The sequence below is a fragment of the Sminthopsis crassicaudata genome, chromosome 1, assembly GCF_048593235.1.
Source record: "Sminthopsis crassicaudata isolate SCR6 chromosome 1, ASM4859323v1, whole genome shotgun sequence".
Classification (NCBI taxonomy): Eukaryota; Metazoa; Chordata; class Mammalia; order Dasyuromorphia; family Dasyuridae; genus Sminthopsis; species Sminthopsis crassicaudata.
This window is the reverse complement of record NC_133617.1, coordinates 606,110,755-606,134,624: the sequence shown is the minus strand read 5'-3', so window position 1 is coordinate 606,134,624 and position 23,870 is coordinate 606,110,755. Positions and strand designations below refer to the sequence as shown.

Sequence of the window (23,870 nt, the reverse complement as noted above, 5' to 3'; positions counted from 1 at the left end):
TAACTGCTACTGCTATTTATTTTCTTAATATTTATTCTGTATACATGTACTTGCCTTCTCTTCCTTGCCTTTGAATGTAAGCTCCTTAAGAAAAAAGATTATTTCATTCTTTGTATTTGTTTCTCCAAGAAATAAGTGACTGATACCTAATAGGCACTTAATGAGTGCTTGATTGATTAGTTGATTTAAAAAAAATTCACTGTACACTTTTAAACTTTCATTGTATGGTGCCAAATTATTCTCCAGTAACAGTGTACAAATTTGCAATTCAACCAATGATGGAAAAGTGCACCTGTTTTTTTTTGTTGTTGTTGTTTGTTTGTTTGTTTGTTTGTTTTTTAACTCTATTATTTATTTTAACTCTATTTTTAACTCTATTTTAACTCTATTTATTTTGTTGCTTTTAATTATTTTTTTTGCTCCTTTGATGTCCCTGATTTTTTTCATGCTCCAGCTAATTCTATCTTGTATGAGAAGTCTTTCCTGGTCCCCATTAATGCTATTGCTTTTCCTCTGAGATTCTCATATTTATCATGTGTATATGGTTATATATAGATGTTTGCATCTTGTGTCTCCCTTTAGGTAATGAACTCCAACTACTGTTTTGCCTTTCTTTGTATCCCTTTGGATACAAATATGTTGGACAGTGCCTGATACATAGAAAGTAATAAAGAATTGTATGTAGAAAAGTACATTTTCAGCAGTCTCTAGCAAAAGATTATGGTTTTTGGTTAAGCCTCTATTTCTCAATATGGCACTCCCCATTGAGTATTACTGATAGATTGATAGTCTACCAGTGCCACCTAATGGTTTTAAAGAGGTTTTGTGACACTCCTAACTTTCTTATTCAGAAGTCCCTATTTATTCTTCTCAAATATCAGCCTGACTCTTTTCTCCTGGATCATTTTGTACAAATTTTCTTCTAACTACACAGATGTTTAAGTCTTACTCCATCACAATCTTTCATTCTTTCTTTCAGGCTGGTTTGTAACAACCAGTGCCAGCCTGAGGCTCTTATTAGGTTTTTAATAAGGCAAGAAAAGGCTCAGGAAATAAAATATTACTGGCATGGTTTCAGCTTCTCAATAATCATTATTACAAATCTATATTTGGCATGTAAAAAAGAGATTAAACTTGTTCTACTTGGTTTCAGAAAGCAAAAGTAAGCTTAACAGGTAGAAGTTGCCACAGAAATAGATTCCAGTTAAATGTAACAAAATATTCCCTAAAGCTATCCCAAACTTTAGAAAACAGTGAGTTTCCCATCAGTGAAAGTCTTCCTGAAGATCTGAATGACACTTTTCTGGGATGATGTATAGGTGACTATTGCTCAAGTACAGTTTGGACAAGGTGAGCGCTAAGGTTCCCTCCTACTCTGAAATTCTGATTCTTTGTTTTCTTAAGTAAATTCCTTCAACAGAAAACTTTGAGTTAAGAGCTCATATAGTAAATGAATTTAAGTTAGATGGAAGTAAGTAATGAGAGTTGGATGGAATATTTGAGTATTTTGATCCCAGAATGCTAAGGCAGGTCACTTTTAAAAATGAGCAGTTAAACAGAATTTATTGTTGATATTTGAAATTATTCAAGTTTTGATGATTCCCTTTTGAATTAGTCCCTACTCATCAACTCTGCCTCTGATAACTCTGTCTAAACACATTTTTCTCTTGGTTTGGCTTGGCATGGCATTGCCAAGGTATTAGGTAACTGGTGGGCACAATGGAGAGCAGACACTCATTTCATATAACTTTTATTCATGAACTTTGTTCTAGTTAAATTGGCTTATTTGAAGATCCCTCTAAAAACTTGATGTCTCCATGACTTTGTACATTCTTCTCCCTATGTTTATAATAAAATCTTTCCTCAACTTAATTTATAAAATCCCTATCTTCCTTTAAAGGGCAGCTCAAGTAGCACTTCCTGCAAGACCTTTCTTGAGCAAACTCTTCCCTTACTCCCCTTACCATTGGTAGTTCTCTCTACCTCTTGAAATTATTTTGTATATACTTTTATTTGATTTATCTATATAGTGCACTTGTATTACTCTCTGGAGTGACCTACTGTATCATCTGTGATCAGAACAACTATCCCAAATCCCGACACTGACAAATAAGATTGCTAGAGCATGGTTGTATATCTTCCCTCAGAGTTATAGGGGTAAGGAGTATATATATATTTCCAGTTCTATAACTCACAAACCTTCATTGGGGTGCTTCCCACCATTGTTGTTTATTAGTCAGCCAGATTTAATTAATTTCTTACAAATAACTATTTACTAAACATGGTACTACAAATATCCCCTAACAGTCTGGAACACATTTTTAAGTATATGTATAGTCCATAAAAAAGTAATGTCAAGCTTAGTGCCAAAGCAGTAATTCAGTCACCCTAAGTACTTTTGCTATAGCCCTCAAGATGCTGCTCCTGGATACTATATAGGTGTTTTTTTTGTTTGTTTGTTTGTTTGTTTTTCTGCTTAGATCTTTCTAGAAACTTGAATATGCACACAAACATGTTTTTGGTTCCTGACTCAGACATTACCATCAGTTACTTTTTTCTCTGAGAAGTTGCTAGGATGCTGAGGAAAAGTCTAAATCACATCTTTCAAAGTTTACAAGGTTTTCTTCTGACTAAGGGTAGGTGAGGAGGCTATTTTTTCCCTAGGGATATATGGCTGGAAAGCTATTTCCTGGGTTGCTGCTTGTGTGAATCTGTTTTCATTTAGTCTGATATTCAGCCAACCTGAGCAGATATCTTCCACCCCTAGGTACATGCCCAGAGCTTGTTCACATCTTGTGAATAATTGAATGTGTTCTCCCCTGGTAAAGAAACCAGAGCAAAGTGTCTTATCACTTACTCTAAATAGGGTAGAGAGATTTTTTTTTAAGACTTATTCCATCAGCTTCCACCTTAGGCAGCACTTGACAACCCTGGCCCTCCTTTTGAGAAAGCCAAATATGTTACATCTTTCCCCTTTCCCTAGGTTCTCTAGTACCCTTGGGAGGATTGGGGGTATATAGGCTCTCTGCAAATGAGTCTAGAACCCACTGATGTTGTTTCCTCAAATATAAGAGGTGATTTCTTATATCCCAGTTCAATTTACTAACAGGTTAACCCTTTGAAATTAATATTTATTTGTAAAAACTAATCATAATTATGCAAACTTAATCCATAAAATGTAAAAGACAAAAATCCCCATCCCTATACTCACCTCAGTTTCTGGGGAACCAAAAAGGACTAGTTTAGTTCAGTTCCCAAAGAACATAGAATTGAATTCCAAGTCCTAAATTCCCGGCACTCTGGCTTCTCTGGATTCCCACCTGGATTGACTGGCTTTAATATCCTGCCTGGAATCCTAGCTCTAAAATCACCATGGCTCAAACGCTGAGGTCCAATGGGATTGTTGTTTACATCCCAAGCTCAGAAGGACATATGAAATGGAACAGAAACATCTTCAAGAGCAGAGATGGGATAAAAGAAGCTGGTAGAAAGGGATGTTCCTTTCTGGTTCAGTTCATGGTACCCATTGTGGGTGAACTATGATCTCCAACCTCTAGACAGCATAAGGAAAGAACATGCTTGAAAATTAGAAATCGATTGTCCCAGTATGGCAGCCTGTTCTGGTTACACAGTTAGGATTCCTCCATATTAGGTGATCTGGGCATGTGGCAAAGGCCCCATTACACTTACATCTTTAATCAAATTGAATTATGTTCTATCTCTGTTTTGGCCATACAAGTATTCCCTTCTCATCATTCTCACACTCTGAAATAGATATTGCAAAGATATGAGTACTTTGAACAATAGATATTTTTCTTTCTTTCTTTTGCTTTGGCAGATATGATGATTTGTTCAGAGAGCCCCAGAAAGGAAAACAAAACAAAGCAAAATAAAACTAAAACAAACAATAATTCCATTGAAGTCATAGTATATAATACAAACCCACATAGAGCATCAGAATTTCTCTACATCAGCAGCAAAACCCAGCAGGAAAAAAAGAGATAAATTCCAATTTAAATAAGTAAAGAATATAAGACTTGGGAGTTTATATATCAACATATATAACAATAGATATTTTTCAATTATGGCTATCATCTTAATGTCTTTTTAAAAAATTAAGTATTTTTAAAATTACATATAAAAACAATTTTTAACATTAGTTTTTTAAAAATTTTGAATTCTAAGTTCTATTCCTCCTTTCTTCCTCTCCCCCCCAATTTAGATGACAGATAATTTGATATAGATTATACATGTGTAGTCATGCATATGTAAAACCTACTTAATGTATCTTAATGCATCACTTTGTGATCATACATGCTGTGTTGGTTAAATTACTGATAATATTATTATTATTTTTTTAAGTTGGATTTGTTTTCTTCTCTGTTCTTTCTTTTTTTTTTCTTATTTTATTTATTTATTTTTTATTTAATTTTTATTTAATTTTATAATTATAACTTTTTTTTTGACAGTACATATGCATGGGTAATTTTTTACAACATTATCCCTTGCACTTACTTCTATTCAGATTTTTTCCCTTCTTCCCCCAACCCCCTCCCCCAGATGGCAGGCAGTCTTATACATGTTAAATATATTACAGTATATTCTAGATACAATATATGTGTGTAGAACCGAATTTTTTTGTTGCACAGGAAGAATTGGATTCAGAAGGTAAAAATAACAGTTTACACTCATTTCCCAGTGTTCCTTTTCTGGATGTAGCTGATTCTGTCCATCATTAATCAATTGGAATTGGATTAGCTCTTCTCTATATTGAAGATATCCACTTCCATCAGCATACATACTCGTACAGTATCATTGTTGAAGTGTATAATGATCTTCTGGTTCTGCTCGTTTCACTTAGCATCAGTTGATGTAAGTCTCTCCAAGCCTCTCTGTATTTCTCCTGTTGGTCATTTCTTATAGAACAATAATATTCCATAACATTCATATACCATAATTTACCCAACCATTCTCCAATTGATGGACATCCATTCATCTTCCAGCTTCTAGCCACTATGAAAAGGGCTGCCACAAACATTTTGGCACATACAGGTCCCTTTCCCTTCTTTAGTATTTCCTTGGGATATAAGCCCAGGAGTAGTATGGCTGGGTCAAAGGTTATGCACATTTTGATAACTTTTTGGGCATAATTCCAGCTTACTCTCCAGAATGGTTGGATTCTTTCACAACTCCACCAACAATGCATCAGTGTCCCAGTTTTCCCACAGCCCCTCCAACATTCATCGTTATTTGTTCCTGTCATCTTAGCCAATCTGACAGGTGTGTAGTGGTATCTCAGAGTTCTCTTAATTTGCATTTCTCTGATCAATAGTGATTTGGAACACTCTTTCATATGAGTGGAAATAGTTTTAATTTCATCATCTGAAAATTGTCTGTTCATATCCTTTGATGATAATATTATTTGACACAAACTGCTGGGGAAACTGGAAAATAATAGGCATTGACCAATATCTAACATTCTATGCTAAAATAAGATCTAAGTGGGTTCATAATTTAGACATAAAGGGTGATACTATTAGCAAATTTGGAGAACAAGGGATAATCTCTTACATCTATGGAGAAGGGAGACATTTATGACCAAAAAAGAATTAGAGAATATTATGAAATGCAAAATAGATAACTTTGATTATATTGAATTAAAATTTTTTTTCTGCACAAACAAAACTAATGCAGCCAAGATTTGAAGGGAAACAAAGCTGGGAAAAAGTTTGTATAGCTAGCCTTTCTGATAAAGGCCTCATTTCTAAAATATATAGAAAAAATACAAGCCATTTTTTCAATTGATAAATAGTGAAAGGATATAAATAGACAATTTTCAGAAGAAGAAATTAAAGCTATTTCTAATCCTATGAAAAAATGTTCTAAAGCACTATTGATTAGAGAAAGGCAAATTAAGACAACTCTTAAGTACCATTTTATAATTCTCAGATTGACTAAAAGGAAAAGATAGTGATAATGTTATAAGTGATGTGGGAAAACTGGGACACTAATGCATTGTTGGTGGAGTTATGAAATGATCCAACCATTCTGGAGAGCAATTTGGAACTTTGCCCAAAGGGCTATCAAACTGGGCATACCCTTTGATCCAGCAGTGTCTCTACTGGGTCTGTTTTTCAAAAAAAGATGATAAAAGAAGGAAAAGGACCCACTTGTGGAAAAAATTTTTGTAGCAGATCTTTTTGTAATAGCTAGAAATGGAAATTGAGTGGATGCCCATCAGTTGAGGAATGGATGAATAATTTATGGTATATGAATGTAACAGAATATTATTGTTCTATAAGAAATGATGAGCAGGCTGATTTCAGAATAGCCTGGAAAGACTTATATGAACTGAAGCTAAGTGAAATGAGTAGAACCAAGAGAATATTGTACACAGCAACAAAAAGATTATATGATGATCAACTGTGATGGACTTGGCTCTTTTAATAATGAGATGATCTAAGGCAATTCCAATAGACTTATGATGGAAAGAGCCAACCGCATCCAGAGAGAGGACTATGGAGACTTAATGTGGATCACAACATACTTTCAACTTTCTTGTTATTGTTGTAGTTTATTTGCTTGTTATTTTTCTTTTTTTCCCTTTTGATCTGATTTTTCTTGCTTATGTGTAACCTATATTGGATTACTTATTGTCTAGGAGAGGAGGGAAGTGGGGAGAGAGGGAGAAAAATTTGGAACACAAGGTTTTGCAAGGTTGGATGTTAAAAACTATCTTCGCATGTATTTTGAAAAATTATAAAAATATTATAAAAATGAAAATGAAGAAAGTTTTATATATATGTATAACTATCAACTTGAATAGCAGTAGAAAATCTTGCCAGTCTGAAAGGCCTTGAATCCTTTTGTTCTGGTCATTTTATGGCATAGGGGAACCAAGAAACTATCAGGGGCTGGTACAACAAAATCTTTTGAACAGCTTCTCTACCTTTTAGAGAAATGATTGCCACCTACATGGTGAGGACCCTAATAAATGGTGTTCCTTCTACTAAAGCTAGCTATCTTGCTGCTGGACAATGACAAAAATGAAATTGATGTCTCCCATGCGACAAAATATTTATATAGCCTCACTCTTTGTGGCAGCAAAAAAACTGGACACAAAATTGGTACCCATTGATTAGGAGACTGGATGAACAAACCGTGGCACATTAATGTCATATTGTGTTTGCGAAAATACAATGTGAACAATTCAGAGAAATATAGACAGACTCAAATGAACAGAACAAAAGTAGTAGTCAAGACAATAAAAGATAAAAATGACTATAAGAATGTAAGTGAGAACAATGCTAAAAGGCAGAGGAATTCAGATGAATTTCATTAATTAGTATTGTTCCTGGAGAAGAGATGATGGAACATTTTTTTTCTCCCATTTTCTTCAATTTTTTGCACATATTTTATTTTTCTAATTACATGTAAAATAGTTTTCAATGTTCATTTTTTGTAAGATTTTGAGTTCCATTAACTTATTTTTCAAACTTAATTTTGAAAACATATTTATGCTGTCTCGGTATCAGGATTTCAATGAAGGTATAAATCCAATTCTGCTAAAACTTTGAGTAGCTCATTACTTATAAAATCGGCTCACATACTAATCTTTGACCCATTTTTCTCTTCTTTTCTTTTCTTTTTTTATTCCCAACCTACCAACCACCATCCAAAATGGGGATTTCCATAAACAAAGTAGATGAGATGATAAAGATTTATTGCATTGGAAAGCAAATCTTTATTTTGTAGTTTGCTTTTCCTTTTGTGTATATAATAAAATTGGTATGTTACTTTCAAAGCAGTCCTATTTATCTGTGTTCCTTCTGAATTCCTTCTTTTTATTTAAGAAAATGCTGAGATAGAATATTTTTATTATTGGTAGAGAGACAGGTGATTAGCAGAATAAGCATATTCTGTCAGATAAGGTCACTGTTGTTTGGGGTTTTATTTAAGTTTTTCTTGATCACAAGGGAGGATTAAATGGAGAGGAATACTTGGAAATTAGTGAACGGTCAATATAATTTTTAAAAGAAATGTTGAATAGTAACAATAAAAATAAACAAAAGAGCATTATAGATAACTTTTAAAAAGTTCTATCCTAACACCTCACATAATTTATGGAGGTGAATTCTTAAAGGCTATAATGGTGGAATAAAAACTATGGTAGGTTTTTACCATACTAGAAAGGCTTTGAGTAATGGTTCTACAAAAACAAAACAAAACAAAACAAAACAAAAAAAACACCAAAACTATATCTTCTGTCTGGAAAATGTAAATTAAAACAACTCTGAAATTCTACCTTACATTCATCAGATTTGTCATTTTTTTTGTTTTTTGGATCAACTTTGCCAATGTTAGAGGAGGAGAGAAAAACCAAGCTGGAAAGCAATTTGGAATAATGTCCTTCAAAATCACTAAACTATATATATCCTTTGAATTAATGATACCATTACTCGGTGCTCCAAACAAGTCAAATTAAGAAGAAAAAAGATGGGTATAGAAAAGGATTTACAGCAGCTCTCTGTGATGACAAAGAATTGAAAATTAAGGGAGATGTCCATTAATTGGGCAATAGCTGCACAAAGTATGATTGATGTTCGAATAGAATACACTTGAGCTATCAGAAATTGATAAAATAAGTGGTTTCGGAAAATTGAGAAGACAAAAATTGAGAGCAAAAATGAGCAAATCCAAGAGAATAATTTCTACAATAATAACAACATTGTACAAGGGAACAGCTTTGAAAGCTATATAAACTCTGATTAAGGCAATAATCAACCATGTTAACAAAAAATCCATGATGGAGAATGCTACCTACCTCCTAATGAAGAGATGATGGACTTGAGGTGTAGATTGAGACACATTTTTGGACATGGACAATGTGAGAATATATTTTTCTTTATTTTTTATTATAAGGAAAAAATAATTTAGAAAAAGAAAAAAGAAAGCAGCCTTTTTTGGAGGGGAAGGAAGAAAGAAATCTTTTTGTAGCATACATCATTCTGTAACTTAATTTATACCTACAGCCATAAGTTTAAAGGCTTATATTTTAAGTTTTATCAGAGCATAACACTGTTGTGTATGATACTAATTAAACCTTTTCACCTTTCACTTTGGCTTGAGGTACTCATCAAATAACTAAGCTTAATCTTTCAGATAACAAACGCTAGAACTATTAAGAAATATATTTAATCAGCCCAAGATGATTACAAATGTCATTTCTTTCTTAAGAAGTGAGAAAGCAGTAAATAATTGGTATGATATTTAAAAAGCTGGAAGAACACTTTTTTGATATGATAGTCAAGATTGGGGACTCAGAATGAACTTTATTAATAATTTGCATTATGGGTTCTAACAGTGGATCAAGTGGCAGGGTTGGTGTCAGGAAGAGGTGAACTCAAATTTGGCATTAGACACTTAATAATATGACCTGGATAAGTCATACAACTCCTCAGTTGCCTCAGTTTCTTCATCTGTAAAAAGAACTGAAAAAGGAAGGGCAAACTACTCCAGTATCTCTGCCAAGTAAATCCCAAATGGGGTCATGAAGAGTCAAAATGATTGAAAAACAACAATTAAAAAACTTTTTAACATCAGAGAAAAGAAGCCAGGAGGAACTGAGACCTGCCTTAGGCTAAAAAAAAGTGAAATAATCTTCCCCCTCTTCCCCACTCTTGGGTCACTTAGAACAAAAGGACTTTCCAGATTTCTCAATCCATTAAGAGAAGATAGATTTGGGGATTTTGGAAAAAGGTCATTCACAAAAGAGGCCCCAGTAGTTGAAGTCTGGGAAAATAAATTCTACCTATGCCCTGTAGGGATATGGAGGATTGAGAGATGTTCCTTACCCAAATTGCAAAGATGAGCATGGGGAGAATGATGAAAAATATATTTAGGAGTATGACATTAATGAGATCAAATGATTATAGATTATGCAGAAGCTTCACTCTATATATCATAAATAATTTCTTCAAGGAAGGAGCTAGATATGGCAAACACTGTGCAATAGTATAAAAAAAGAAATTGATTTTTTTTTAATAAACAGAAAAATGATGAGTTTCTGATATAGGAGTTATTTCCAATCAGTTGCCTCTGTTTATTCAGACTCAAATTGTTAAAATAAGGATCAAATCAGTCTCAAAACTAGGAGAATAAAATTAAGATGGAGCTATAGTAATTAACTGAGACAACCCTAATCTAACCTCTGAGGAAGGGGTTCCTGCTGCCAAATGGAACAACTTTCAAACAACATTTACATAGATTAATACCTTTTTCTAGAGTTTTTATGTAAATTAGTATAATTTGCAGAACAAAATGTAATGGTTTCTAGCCAGCAAACATTTAATCTCCTTTCCAACAGAAAGATATGATAAGCAAAGGGCAATATAGTTTATGGATGGTTTGTGAGATTTTTAAAATAGTGGAAGATTATGACCAATATTGTCTCCCAAAATAATGAAAAACAATGGAGAGAAAAATTAGTTTAAATAAAGTTTGATGATAAGATACCTTCAAACTAAGAAACATTGTAACCAAGAAAAAAAGAAAAGACTTGAGGTGAATAGGAGATAGAAGTGCTAACTGCTGATCTTTGACAAAGTGGGAAGTTATTGAGTTTTAGAGATACTTTCAGGTTGTTATATATAGGAAATCTGCTTAGTATTGTTATTTTAACAACTGACATTACAAATTTTGACGTTAACAAAGCACTTTACAAATACTGTTTTTTATTATCCCTCCTTTTTTTTTTTTTTTTTTTTTTAGATGAAGAAAGGCTAAAAGGTTTAGTAACTTGGTGGTTAGGAGGCTACTAGTGGCTGTAGGTTGTAGGTACAACCATTATAATTCTTTAATTCTATGTTATGTGCTCATTTCCCTGTTGTTTGCTTTAGAAAAACAAAAAGAAATTTTTCATTCTCTTAAAATAATTTTAGAAGGAGTGGTAGATGTAACATTATAACAAATGAAAATGTATTGAACTTCACTACAAAGAGATCCAAATAAAGAATTTAAATTTACTTAAATTAAAAAAATCCAAAATTAATAACATTGGGCAAGGAATAATTTGTTAAAAATTTCTGGACACAATGGAGAACAATATAATGAGAAATGAATTTACATCTCTAAACCTCAAAGTTTTAATGGATAGTTTAAATATGTAAAAATTGGAAGAAGAGAAAAATTATTTCAGTTGATTTAATTCAATAACTTATTGCAGCAAACAGAGGTCAAAGAAGTAGAGAAATTCCATAAGGAAATGGATGAATCCTTCTGAATTTAATTGTCTTAGTATTTAAATATTTGTATATTTTTATATATGTGTATATATATATTAATACTTGGTGGCTTCAATACAAAGAAGATATTTCAGAGAACAGTGAAAAAATAAATTGGAAAATATGGCTCAATATGGAAAAGAAACTACACACCTCTCTAATGGTCTTGTGATGGAGTGCCATCTGCACCCAGAGAGGGATGTGGGGACTGAGTACGGATCACAGCATAGCATTTTCACTTTTTTGGTTGGTTGCTTGCTTTTTGCTTTCATCTTTTTTCTCTTTTGATCTGATTTTTCTTGTGCATGATAATTATGGAAATATGTATAGAAGAACTGCACATTTAACATATATTGGATTACTTGTCATCTAGGAAGGAGGTGGGAGGGAAGAGAGGGAGAAAAAAATTGTAACAATGTTTTGCAAGGGTAAACATCAAAAATTATCTATGCATATGTTTTGAAAATAAAAAGCTTTAATAAAAAAAAAAAAATAAAAACACTACACACCTATATGTCGATCTAGAGGAGTTAGAAAGGCAGCTAGGTATGGATACGGAAGTAGGCTTGGCGCCAGGAACACCTCCTTTTAATAAATTCAAATCTAGCTTCAGACATTTATTAGCAGTGTGACCCTGGGCAAGTAACACAAACCTGTCTGCCTCAGTTTCCTCATCTGTAAAAACCAGCTGAAGAAATAGTCGACCACTTTAGGCGCCAAGAAAACCACAATGAGGTCACAAAGAGTAGGATATGACTAAAATGACTCAACAACAAAATTTGTCTGGAGTCCACGCTACGTAGTGCGGATTGATTGGTCAGTCTTAGAAGATTGTAGATGACCTAATTTAATTTCCTAGCAACCATTCTCCCAGTCAATTTCTCCCCTTTGATTTCCTCCTCAGAGCTTGTCCCACCCCACTAAAACCCTTTTTATTTCTCTCACCCCTTTCTTCCTAACTACCTCCTCCCTTTTAATTCCCATGGGAAGCGCGGGCACCTGCGTGCCTCAATTTCTTTATTCGTGAAACGAGAGGGTCGGACCAGAGGACGTCGAAAGTCTCGGCTCTTTGAAGGGAATTCCCGAGTGAATGAATTTTATCGAATGAAGCTTAAATTCATAGAAAACATTCGAATACTCAAGAAAAACACGATTTGAATTTGTCAAGTTTCACACTTTTTCATGTTTATTACACTTTGCAGAATAAAGCCTCTAGTCCAAACCCTAGGAGGGAGTTGAGCCCCCCCACCCCATCCCCCGGGTTGGATGACGTGACTAGCAGTGCACATCAATAGAAGGGAAGGCCTGGCACCGGAGCCGAGCTCTTCCTCTCCCCGACAACCGCGTCCCCTCCCGGATCGGAATTGCTCCGTAACCGTACGTACACCTAGCGCCGCAGGGGCACGCACGGTTTTTGGATCTAAAGCCCTCAGGAGACTTTCTTTTGCTGGCACATAAACTGGGGCCCCAGCACAGAGTCTCGGGGGGAAGCCTGGCGGGAAACCGCCCGCCCCCTTCACTCCCCATCCCCCAAGGGGGCACTGAGCCGAGATAGGCTGCGGAAGGCTTCGCTTCGAGGGTGTGGGATTCCAATGCGCGGCTGCGGCGGGCGGGGCAGTGGCGGCAAGCGAGTTGAAGCTCGCCTGAGCTCTGATTGGCTCCCGGCGCCCGTCGCCCGGTGCGATTTGTTGTTTGGACAGGGCACGTGACGCTGCCGGGGCGCCGGCACGTGCGGCGGTTTAAGCGCCGGCCGCGTTTGGGCGGGACCGCTCAGTGAAGCGGTGGCTGCCTGTGGTCGCGGGAGGTGAGGAGGCGGCCCAGGAGATGGGACCAGGGGCCCCCAGACCTTCCGGCCGAGGCGTACACCGTGCCTCGCCGCTGCCTCTTACCCCCCTTCATGGTCGGATGGCAGCAGTGGAGGGAAGGGAAAGAGGGAAGGCCGGGGTGGGGGCCCCGCATTGCCCGGCCTCGAGTAGGTGCCCGCGGGGGGTCAGCGGGCTCAGGCCTCGCCGCCTGGGGGAGCTGGGTGAGCCCAGGGCGGCACCAGCGCCCGCTCTCGGGGACTGAGGGGATGGGGAGGGGCGGGGTGGGCTCCCTTGTATCACCCCTCGGATCCCCCTACCCAGCTTACTTCTCCTCCCCTTTCTTTAACTTTGTAGCGAGGAGCCCGAGTCTCTTCGGGAAGGAAACTCGGAGTCTCCCGACAGGAGCCCTGGAGTCTTCCCCTCCTCTCTCCTGTTATCTCTCTCCCGGCCCCCCCCCTCCCCTTTAGTTTTGTTCGGGATTCTTGAGTGGATTGCAGTTATTTCCCTTGGAAAGGGTGAGCCTGTAGTGTTCGGGGCACTGGGTGAAGGTGAATTTGAGTATAAGGTGGCTTGAGCTCCCCTTGTAGGAGCCATTGCACTATCGATGCAAAATAGAGATGAAAATAGATGATTTATACTTTCCTGTAAGGAGTTAAAGTGACCTCTTGGGTAATTTTAAAAGCCTGTGAGTGTAATTGGGGTTTGTAATTAATATCCTTTCGGTTCTGTGGTCAGATTATACAGAATTATGTTTTTGTTTAACTAGAAGTCGTGGCCAACATGGGAGATGAAGATTGGGACACAGAAATCCTCAAACCTCACATACCGTCTTTCGTCCCAGTATTTGACAAGGTGTGGTGCTTAAAGTTCATCTTGTGCGTTAAAGTAGTGCCCCAGGAGTTTTAAATGATGCACTTTTAGTTGGCTTTAAGACATGCTTTGAAGTGATAACTGGACAAACTCATAGAGAATGGGAAAATAACTCAAAAAACGACAAGCTATCTTAAACGTGATAAAGCCCTTGTATTCCTATAAATATTTTTATTTTTTAACAAGCAATCATAGAAATTTGTAAACCGGAAGTGGTCAGATTCAGATTCAGATTCAAGATCACGGCACAGGCACGACAGAAAATGGCTATTTCTTTTGTGGAAATCAGTTTTCTGTTAAGTTTCACAAAGTTATTGACTTGAGTTAAACAAAACTTTTGTTTAAAACAAAAATCGAGAAAAGTTAGCCAATAAAAAAGAATCTTATGTCCAGTCTTCATTAAACATTGGTCTTAGATCCCTTTAAAAAGATTATCATGGATTTTAAAAGTGTGGTTAAATTGTGAAAATTTAATTTTTTTGTGTAAGAATTGTTTTGTTTAGAAGAAAATCTGTGTTTTCTGTTTGTGGTAAGACAGCTTAACTCTTGGTAAAATGTATATACTTCTCTATGAAGAAGATTGATAAAAAGATGTAATTCTGTAAGGGAAGCCATGATTGTTTATTGTTTGTGTGACTTTAAACAAGAATTTAGGTATTGGGATAGATAATCTAGTACTCCCACTATATCATACTATTTTTGAACCACAGCATTCGTTCACTTTTCTCTCCTCATTTTTAGGGGAACTGAATATTTTTGAAATATTTTGATACCAAAATGGAAGCAAAGACAAATCTTTCACCTTTTGTTGAAATCTTGGAATCTTGGCAATGATTTTTGTTTTTTTAAACATCATTACTACTACCAGCTAGTGTAGTATTTTGTCTGAAATTAAGTAAGGGACTATATTTAAGAATTAAGGTAACTCTAGATGTACTGTTTTTGGTAGTTGCAGGTCATGACTAATTTAAAGTGGATAATTAAATTTCATCTGTCTTCTTTTTGTAGGATACCTTTTCTTCAGGAGCAAATGGAGATGCTTTTAATAGGGCTTCAGATTCATCAGGTATGTGGTAAAGCAAGATGTGAATCTTAAATAGGACACATTAAGTAGAATAGTCTGAAATATTTTTGGACTAAATCTGAATTTATCCTGATTTGGAGAATATTTGGCTTTTGGATTAAAACTATAGGGTTCCTATTGAGAATAGGATGTAGAATTTAAAAAATGGGATGACAAAAGTCCTGAAAGATGATGACCTTTGAGGAAGAGGACACTCAAACCACAGAATAATTGTTAGACTTGTCAAGCAATTAAAGCACTTATTCTCAAGAATATTCTCAAGAAGACTGGGTTTTTGACAAGTTTAACCCAGATCCTCACTTTGATAACATATTGGCTATTTGAGTATAGGCAAATCACTTAATCTTTTAGGGCCTCAAGTAAATTTTTTAAGACTGTAAATTACAGAAAAATTACTAATTTGTCCTGGTGTTGAAAGTTTGCTCACTGAGCTTTCTACATTGATCAAATTACAACACTTAATAAAAAATATTCCAAACTAGAAAATGCTATTTTCTTTTGTAAAGAAAATATAATTGCCGAGTAATGTGATTGAATTAACTAATTACATACAAGCTTATTTTTATGGTCATGATTCATTTGATGTGTCTTTTAAACTAGATTTTAAGTCTTAGTGGAATGTGTTTGGTTTTGGCCACCACATTTTGGGAAGGACAATGATAAAATGGAATATGGTGGTGAAGGAAACTGCTATGTAAAGATTAATTGAAGAGTTTGGGAACACTTACCTTGGACAAAAAGATTATTTAGTTGAAGTTAGTGTTCTTTAAAATATGTGGAGAGTTTTCATGTGAATAATGGATTAAAAATTGGGTAGTTGCATAGGAAAGAAATAGGGACAATGGGTGAGAATTACAAGTTTTCAGCTCTTTGTAAAGAGATACTTATTAATATAACTGCTCAGAGATAGACCTTACTACCTTGAGAGATGAATTTACCATTACTAGAAAACTTTTAAGTAGAGTCTAAGTGACTATTTAAAGAAGAAATTCAAGAATAATACATTACAAATTGAGTGGGTTTGAAATGAAAAGATTTGGATTCAAAAGCTGGCTTTACCACTTAACTACTTAAGCTTCCTGGATCTATTTTCTCATTTGTGAGGAAATTGAATTAAATGACTTCTAATGTCTCTTAGAGGTCTCTTTAATTTTCCCCTCTCTCCTTAGTGATATTCTCATTCAACTCAATTTTAAAAGCATGTTCTTGATATATTTTCTTTTCCTCCTGATTGCTCAATTTGTATTATGTTTGTGTTTTTATTTTTCTTCTAGTTCTAGTAAAAACATCTCAAGCACAAAGATTATACTTTAAAAAAATTTGTATCCCCATAGTAGATGCTTAATAAATGTGTGAAAGAATGATTCTTGCTACTTGTCTTTTTGTATTACAAAAATAGCTCATTGTTAACTTAGAAGTTTGATCACTATCTCTCTAGGCATCACTTTTCTAAAGTTGGGAGTTTTCAGGTTTAAGCAAAAGCAAAAGATTACTCACTAAAATACTAAGCAATAATATTGATTAACTTAACCACTAATAACTAATGTTTAATATTTAAAGAGTAATTATATAGTAATGTTATAGTAACTTATGTTAAAGTATGAATATCTAAGTATATTTTGTTGTCACCTTTATTAATTCCAGACTATTAACAATAATTGCTTATTCTAATCCAGCTCTGGGCCTGGGTTCAAGGTTGATTTAAAAAAAAAGGCAATTAATCCTGAATCAATTTTTAGTCAAATGCGTTGTTAGTTAAATAATAAAGTCTATAGTGCTCTTTACTCCTCCAGCTACAGTTTGTTTCCTTATACATTAGTAGTTTAGAAAGCCCCAAAGAGCATTCTAACCTCAGAAATGCAAAGCTGCTTTGTTCTGGTGAAGTAAAGTAAGAAAAGAGTGTGGGGAGGGGAAAGAGAGGTAGAAGAATCCCTAAACCTGAGTAATAAGTATGAAGACCCAGTTCTTTTTTGTAATAAGTTGTTTAGTGGTGTGCAGTGTTATTATTACAGTTACAATTAAGGGAGCCAGTCTTCCAAATCAGAGAAAACATTTTTAGCTTATATTTAGAGAGCTAAAAATTACCTTTTTTGGCTTTGGAAAATTTTGAATCTAATTGAGTTTGAGATTCAATACTACATTGGATACTATATCAAATTCAACTCAAGGAACTGAGTTGTAATTTTTTTTTAAAGATCTCTTCTGAGGTTAGTCAGTATTACACATTTTAAAGCTATATTTAAAATCTTTATCAGGTTGTCATAAATCATCACTAATTGGACTAATGAGACATGAAGGATGGCTTTGCAAAGCCATGGAGTATTATGAGGAACTGATATGAGTATTTATTGTCAACTTTTAAAGGAATGTTTGCAATATATATTTGGACTAAAATTAATCTGTGCTTTCATTTTATTTAAAATACAAATTTGTAAAATACTATGTATTTGCTCCTAGTGCTGTATAGAGAATTGAATAAACCTGGGCTAAAAATAATCCAGAAAAAAATTCCCTGTAATTCAGGAACTCTTCTGCTAGGGTGAATAAGGTATTTTATAGAGATATGTAAATAATTAGGGAGAGTAAGGAAAGCTCTTCTTTAAGACTTCAAATAGACTAGGCTTTCTAAGAAGCTGAGAAATGAAGTAATGATGTTCCGGGCATACAGGACAGTCTATGATAGAATTCTGAATTCTGAGGAACAGCAAATAGTCTAGTTTGTACTATTTACACTCTGCATTGCAGAGTAATGTAAGAAAAGTATGGGATGATAAGACCCACATTGTGTAGAAAATTTAAATCTTACAACCAAGCTAAAGAGTTAGTTTGTCCTACAATCACCTGGAAGCCACTGCAGATTTTTGAGCTAGAAATTGACAAGATTTTGTTTTAGTAAATTTATTTGGGCAGCTCTGTGGAATATGTATTAAAGAAAAGAGTGGAAATTGGCCTTTAACTTAAAAGACTCCTATTAAAAAGTCTGAGTTGATAAGAGCCTGAACAAGTATGGTAGTCATTTGAATTTAGAGAAGGATTTGAAAGGTATTGTGGAGGTATAATCCATAAAACTTGCTAAGAAGGGAAGAATCAAGGATGACCGAAACACTGTGACTGCAAGAGAATGATAGTATCCCTAACAAAAGTAAGACATAAAGGAGTGATAGGGACATAAAGGAGTGATAGGTTTAGAGAAGAAGCTGAATACTGTTTTGCTCATGTTGAATTTGAGGTACTGATGGAACATCCAGGTATAGATGCTGGTAGGGAACTGATGATAACCTGGAACTTAGGAAAGAGATTAGAACTGGATATACATATTTGAGTTACCTGCATAGAAATGTTAATTAAACTTCTGGGAAAAAATATGAGAATATTTGGAGAGGGAGAATGGTGGGGGATAAACCACTAATAATGATCTAGCAAATGATTTTGAAGTAAATCAGGAGAGAAGGATGGTACTTAAACATGGTTGAGTAGATAGTATTTAGGAGGAAAAGTATAATAATGGGTCAAGCTGGAGAAGACTGAGAAAAGCAGCAATTTTAGCAACGTAGAGAACATTGATAGCTTTGAAGAGAGTAGTTTTAGTTAAGTGGTTGGGTTGGAAGTTAGATTGCAAGTTTTAGATAAGTGGAAGTTTAGGATACTTTTAAGTTTAGGAGACAAGCATAAATAATTTCTCTAGGAATTTGTCAGTAGAAGTGATGAAAATCAGGACAATAGCTTGAGAAAGTGACAGTTAATTGAAACAAATAAAGGAGGCAATGAGCAAATTATTAGGTAGAGAAGATAAATAAAGGGGGGGTGTTCAAAGAGCAAACTCTTGGAGAAGGGAGAGAATGGAACCAATTATAGAAGTAGGGGAGGTTGTCCTTAGCAAGAAGTGTGACCTCTTCCGTAGAATGAGGCAAAGAAATGGAAAAATGGGACACTATGCCAAGAGGTCGGGGGGCGGGGGGGGGGGGGGAGAAGAAAAGGAACTAATGATGAATAACCTATTTATCAGTCAGGTAAGAAAAGAGGTCCTCACAAAATAAAGGCAAGGTGATGATAGAGGACTGGAGTGGAAGGCTTGAGAGGAAGGGAGGGAAGGTTTGGAGTATTTGTGAGGTGTGGATCAGTTAATCAAATGAATAAAAAGGACTGCTTGTTAGTTAGGCCCCAGTTGAAAATAGCTTAAAGTTAAGTTAAAAGAGGTTAAAGAAGGAAGTAGAATTTTAGAAAAGTTAGGTATAACAGACCTTTGGAGAAAATTGAATGGGGACAGAAAGGAATATGCTTTTTTCTTGGTGGTATATGGAACCTACATAAAAATTAACATGTTGCAGTGGTCCTCAAACTTTTTAATTAGGGGGGCCAGTTCACTATCCCTCAGACTGTTGAAGGGCCGGACTATAGTAAAAACAAAAACTCACACTTTGTCTCTGCCCCTCAGCCGCATCTGGCCCGCAGGCCATAGTTTGAGAACCCCTATGTTAGGGCATAAAACCTCAAAAGCAGCTTAAATTTGTAGTGGATCCAGTGGCATGATTGTATAATTTCTTTCAGCATGCTAGAAGGGAAAACAACAGATGATGAGATAGCTCCACGTTGGAGTTTTTTAGGGTATGGGTGATATTTAAGAAAAATGAACAAAGGACTCTAGTGAAAAGATATTAAGAAGTGGAATTGATTAAAGTTATATTGTAAAGTGAGGTCAGAATTAAGGATAGATAGCATGACCAGTAATCACAGTAAGTATGATGACTAGATTTAGGAGAGAGCCTCCCCTGTTATTCAGAGTTCTTCATACTTTGGACCCAGCCTATCTTTTGAGCTTTATTCATTATTTCCCTTCTTGGACTCTGATCTATTCAGACTGCCTTTTTACTATTATTTATACATGACATGCCCATCTCTTGACCTTGTGCTTTTGTACTGATATTTTCCCTATAGCTGGAATGTGATGTCTTCTGATAAGCTCATTGAGGGAGCTTATTGTTTTACTTTTGTTTTTGTGCCTATCACAATATTCATAGTTAGCACTAATTTTTTTTGATTGCTTTTTCACATAATATATCTAAGGAAAGAAATATATTGATGTGGATTCTGATGAAGGGAGTTGAACACTTTGGAGAAGGAGCATGGGAGATGAATATTTGAAATAAACATTTTTCAGAAATTTTAGCTTTCAGGATGACAATATATGACAATACAATTTGATTTTTAAAAATCACATAATTTAATTTTGGAAATTTTCAGGGAATTTTTGTGTTGCTCGGCTATATAGCCAATTCCATTTTGGATAATTACTAATTTTATTATTAAGCAGTTGCCTTCTAAATATTAACTGGTACTTTAAAAACATTTTAAAAAATCATTGAAATAAGTATATGTATGTGTGTGTGTATATAAAACACATATATACATACATAATGGAAAATCTTGGGTTTTTTTTGTTTTGTTTTTTTTCTAAATTTACTTAAAATGTTAATTGCTTTAGAAATCAATGATGTTCCTACCCGAAGAGATCAATTCATGAGAAGTGGATTTGCTTCCGGACGTAGTTTGGGAAACAGAGGTATGAATTAAATATTTGCATGGTGACTGAACAGGTAGGTGGCATTGGTAATGAATAAGTTGCTTTTCTGGTTTTTGTTTTTGTTTTTTATTGGGAGGAGGGGAGATTGTTTTTTGTGCATTATAAAATCACTCTATATGACTGATTTTTTTTTTTTGTATAATTACTGTTTTGTTTTTTTTTGTGTGTGTGTGTGTGTGTGTGTTTTTTTTTTTTTACTTAAAAGAAAGTATTAATAAAGTTACTCACGAAATGTTTATTGGAAGACATACTAGATGAGGTCTAGGTGCTCATCTTCTTATCTCTGAGTTGTTTTGAGGATAAAATGAGTTAATGAAAGTGAAAATACTTCATAAGCTATACATTGCTATATAAATGTGAAGTGATATTTTTCCACTTAAGATACATTTGTTTAAGCATTTTTTGTGTATGCCACCATCATAATTAGTATTTCAAACCTTTAGCTTTTCATTTTTCTTAAACTTATGAAATTGTATTAAATACCCCAATTATCTTTGTTATTTAAAGAAAATGGTATTTTTCTAAGAATTTTCATTCTTTTTTGTAATAGTGATTGTTTTAACAGAAATTGGACTAAATAAACTACTATGCTATTTTAAAATCATAAGTACTGAGGAATAATGTTTTATACAAACACCAAAAAACTTGAAATATAATTTAATTTTAAAGTATTTCAAAACTTAGAGAATAATAAAGTAAATATTGTTTTAATGAAATGAAAAGCAATGGGGAACACATATCCCTATCATTTTTCATGCCACTTTCTGTGGAACATTTGATATGTGATGTAATAGGTGGGGGATTGGAAATGCTTTCTAGCTATATATTTTTGAGAATTCTTACTTTTGGAAACCTAAATATTGGAGATTTTTGGAGAGGCAAAATCAACCACATATGAAAGAGTGGGGTGTGTAGGTTAGAACTGGTCCTCACACTAATAGAATGAAATAATTCACTCCTAAGTTATACTGTTCTTGTTTTCATCAAAATTATCATAGATGTAAGTTTTGTAATCAAACATATTGATACCTGAATCTGTAACTTTACTAAAGTTACATTCCACCCTTTAGATCCTCCCCATAAAGAGTACGAATAGTAAATAATATATTGGTGATACAACTGAGGGAAATTGCTAGCATGAATTTTGTTGAGTTGTAAGATACTTATATTAAAAAAAAAATAAACAAATGAAAATGTACCCAACTCAAAATAAGTTAAATTAACCATAGCTTCCTAATGTTGATAAGGAACATTGATGAGTGAAGATTAAAATTGATATTCCTTTTAAAAGAAAGCTTTTTTTCCAGATGTCCTTGGTTGAATAGCATAGCTAAATTTCTGTTCAATACTATTCACTTAGACTTATAGGATTGTAGAGTTAGAAATAACAGAATTGTAGTATTGGAGGGCCAACCTATACTTGATAGACTCTGCAACATGTTTTACTTAATTAGTATTTTTGAGAAAAATGAATTGTCTGATTTCTTGTACCTTTTGGTTTGGCCTCACAAAGCCTGAAGAAATTTATGGAAAGAATTCTGAGTCCTGGTTTGGTTACTTGTTTATATATCAGGCAATCTACCTCACTAGGCCTCAGTTTTTAACAGATGTTTTTGTTTAAACATCTTATTGAGTATTAGAACTAGGATATGTGTGTATGCACATATGTGTATTTGTGTGTATATGTACATTCATATATAAACAGGAATTGTCCATTTTAAACTCTATAATAGCTTGATACTTAAGTTTTTAGGAGGCCTTGGTTGTTGTTGTGTTTTTTATTTTTGTTCTTTTAACTACTGCTTATATACAGTTGGCATTTGGAAAATAAAGTACTATACTTCTTTAGCTTGCCTTCTATTTTTAGTGTTAAGCAATCTAGTCTGTTTTTTTTACCCTTTGATGTTTTTGATTTGGGAGCATGTTTAAAGAGATGACCAAGGTGATGAGGGAACTTAAAGGTGTGCATTATAAAAGTTGGTTAAAGAAATTAATATGTTTATCCTGGATAAATAACCTTCAAATATTTGAAGAATTTCTAATGGAAGAGGAATTAGATTTAATTTACTTTGGTCCTGGAATGCAAAACTGGGATATATAAGTGGAATTGATATAGAGGCAGATTTTGGCTCAGTATAGTTGTCAAGATGTTCCATTTAAATTTATTGAGTTTGGGTCATGTAGGTGTTGCAGTGGATAGAGCACCAGCTCTGAAATCAGAAGATCTTAAGTTCAAATCTGGTCTCATCACTTTAACACTTCCTAGCTGTGTGATCCTAGCCAAGTCACTTAACCCAAATTGCCTCAGCAAAAAATAAAAAAGTAAATTTATTGAGGCCTGTGATTGGTTATCTTTGATTTGTTGGGGATGTATTTGTAGAATCATTGCTATTTTGAACTAGTTAATTTCTTAGGTCTTTTCCAACTTTTAATTCTATGATTCTTTGTATGGTACTATTGGTAATGAGCTCATCTATAGAAATTTTTTTTAATACAATAGCAATAGCTTTAATATTATTTTAAATTCATGTTTGTTCCTGAGCTTTTTATTTTACTTTTCAGAGTTAGTAGAATTGCCTACCTTTTGGTTGATCATTTTAAAGAGTTTTTTTTTTTTTAATGTATTATGGATTTATTCTGTTTGAATTTTTACAGATGCCAGTGAACAGTCTTCTAAGAGAGAAAATCTACCCACAATGGGTGGATTTGGACCTGGAAAGGGTTTTGGAAACAGAGGTAATGATCTGGCCATAAGTAATTACTTGCTAGAGTGAGAATAGTTACCCCAAAATTTTATTAATGCATAGATGATAGAAGTAGAAGGTTTCAATTTAATAACAGTTTCTTATTTGGTATATGGTAAGTTCTTCTATAATAAAGTATATCTTCCTAAAAATTATTGTCCTATGAAAAGTCCAATAAAACCCACAGGACATACAGGGAAAATGGGGTTTCTGAATGCAAAACTTCATCTCAAAAAGTTCATCAGTGAAACATAAAAAAGAAACTCAATGAAAACAGCACGTGTACTTTAAATTATTAAGAAATAAATATCATAGTACAAATGTATGTTGTACTATTATATACACATACACATTGTATAATACTATACGCACACACACATATAAATAATGTAAATACTGTAGGATAAGCAAGTAGTAGTAGTGTTAATAGTCTTGGGCTGTTTGTAACCTTAAGCTCACATTAGCAAAATTGAGTTGCTGTGAGTGAGGGCAGGGCTTCAGTGG

At 34.4% G+C, this 23,870-nt stretch overlaps 1 protein-coding gene across 1 annotated transcript in view; it reads left to right on the top strand.

Annotated features, from left to right (window-relative positions):
* The first annotated feature begins 13,042 nt into the window (after nucleotides 1-13,042).
* Nucleotides 13,043-23,870, top strand: part of DDX4 (DEAD-box helicase 4) — a 53,944-nt gene continuing 43,116 nt past the window's right edge. The window contains 5 exon segments of the mRNA XM_074282499.1: nucleotides 13,043-13,308; nucleotides 13,854-13,939; nucleotides 14,966-15,023; nucleotides 20,524-20,601; nucleotides 23,278-23,358. Coding sequence (XP_074138600.1) covers nucleotides 13,107-13,308; nucleotides 13,854-13,939; nucleotides 14,966-15,023; nucleotides 20,524-20,601; nucleotides 23,278-23,358 — 505 coding nt within the window. The 5' untranslated portion in view covers nucleotides 13,043-13,106.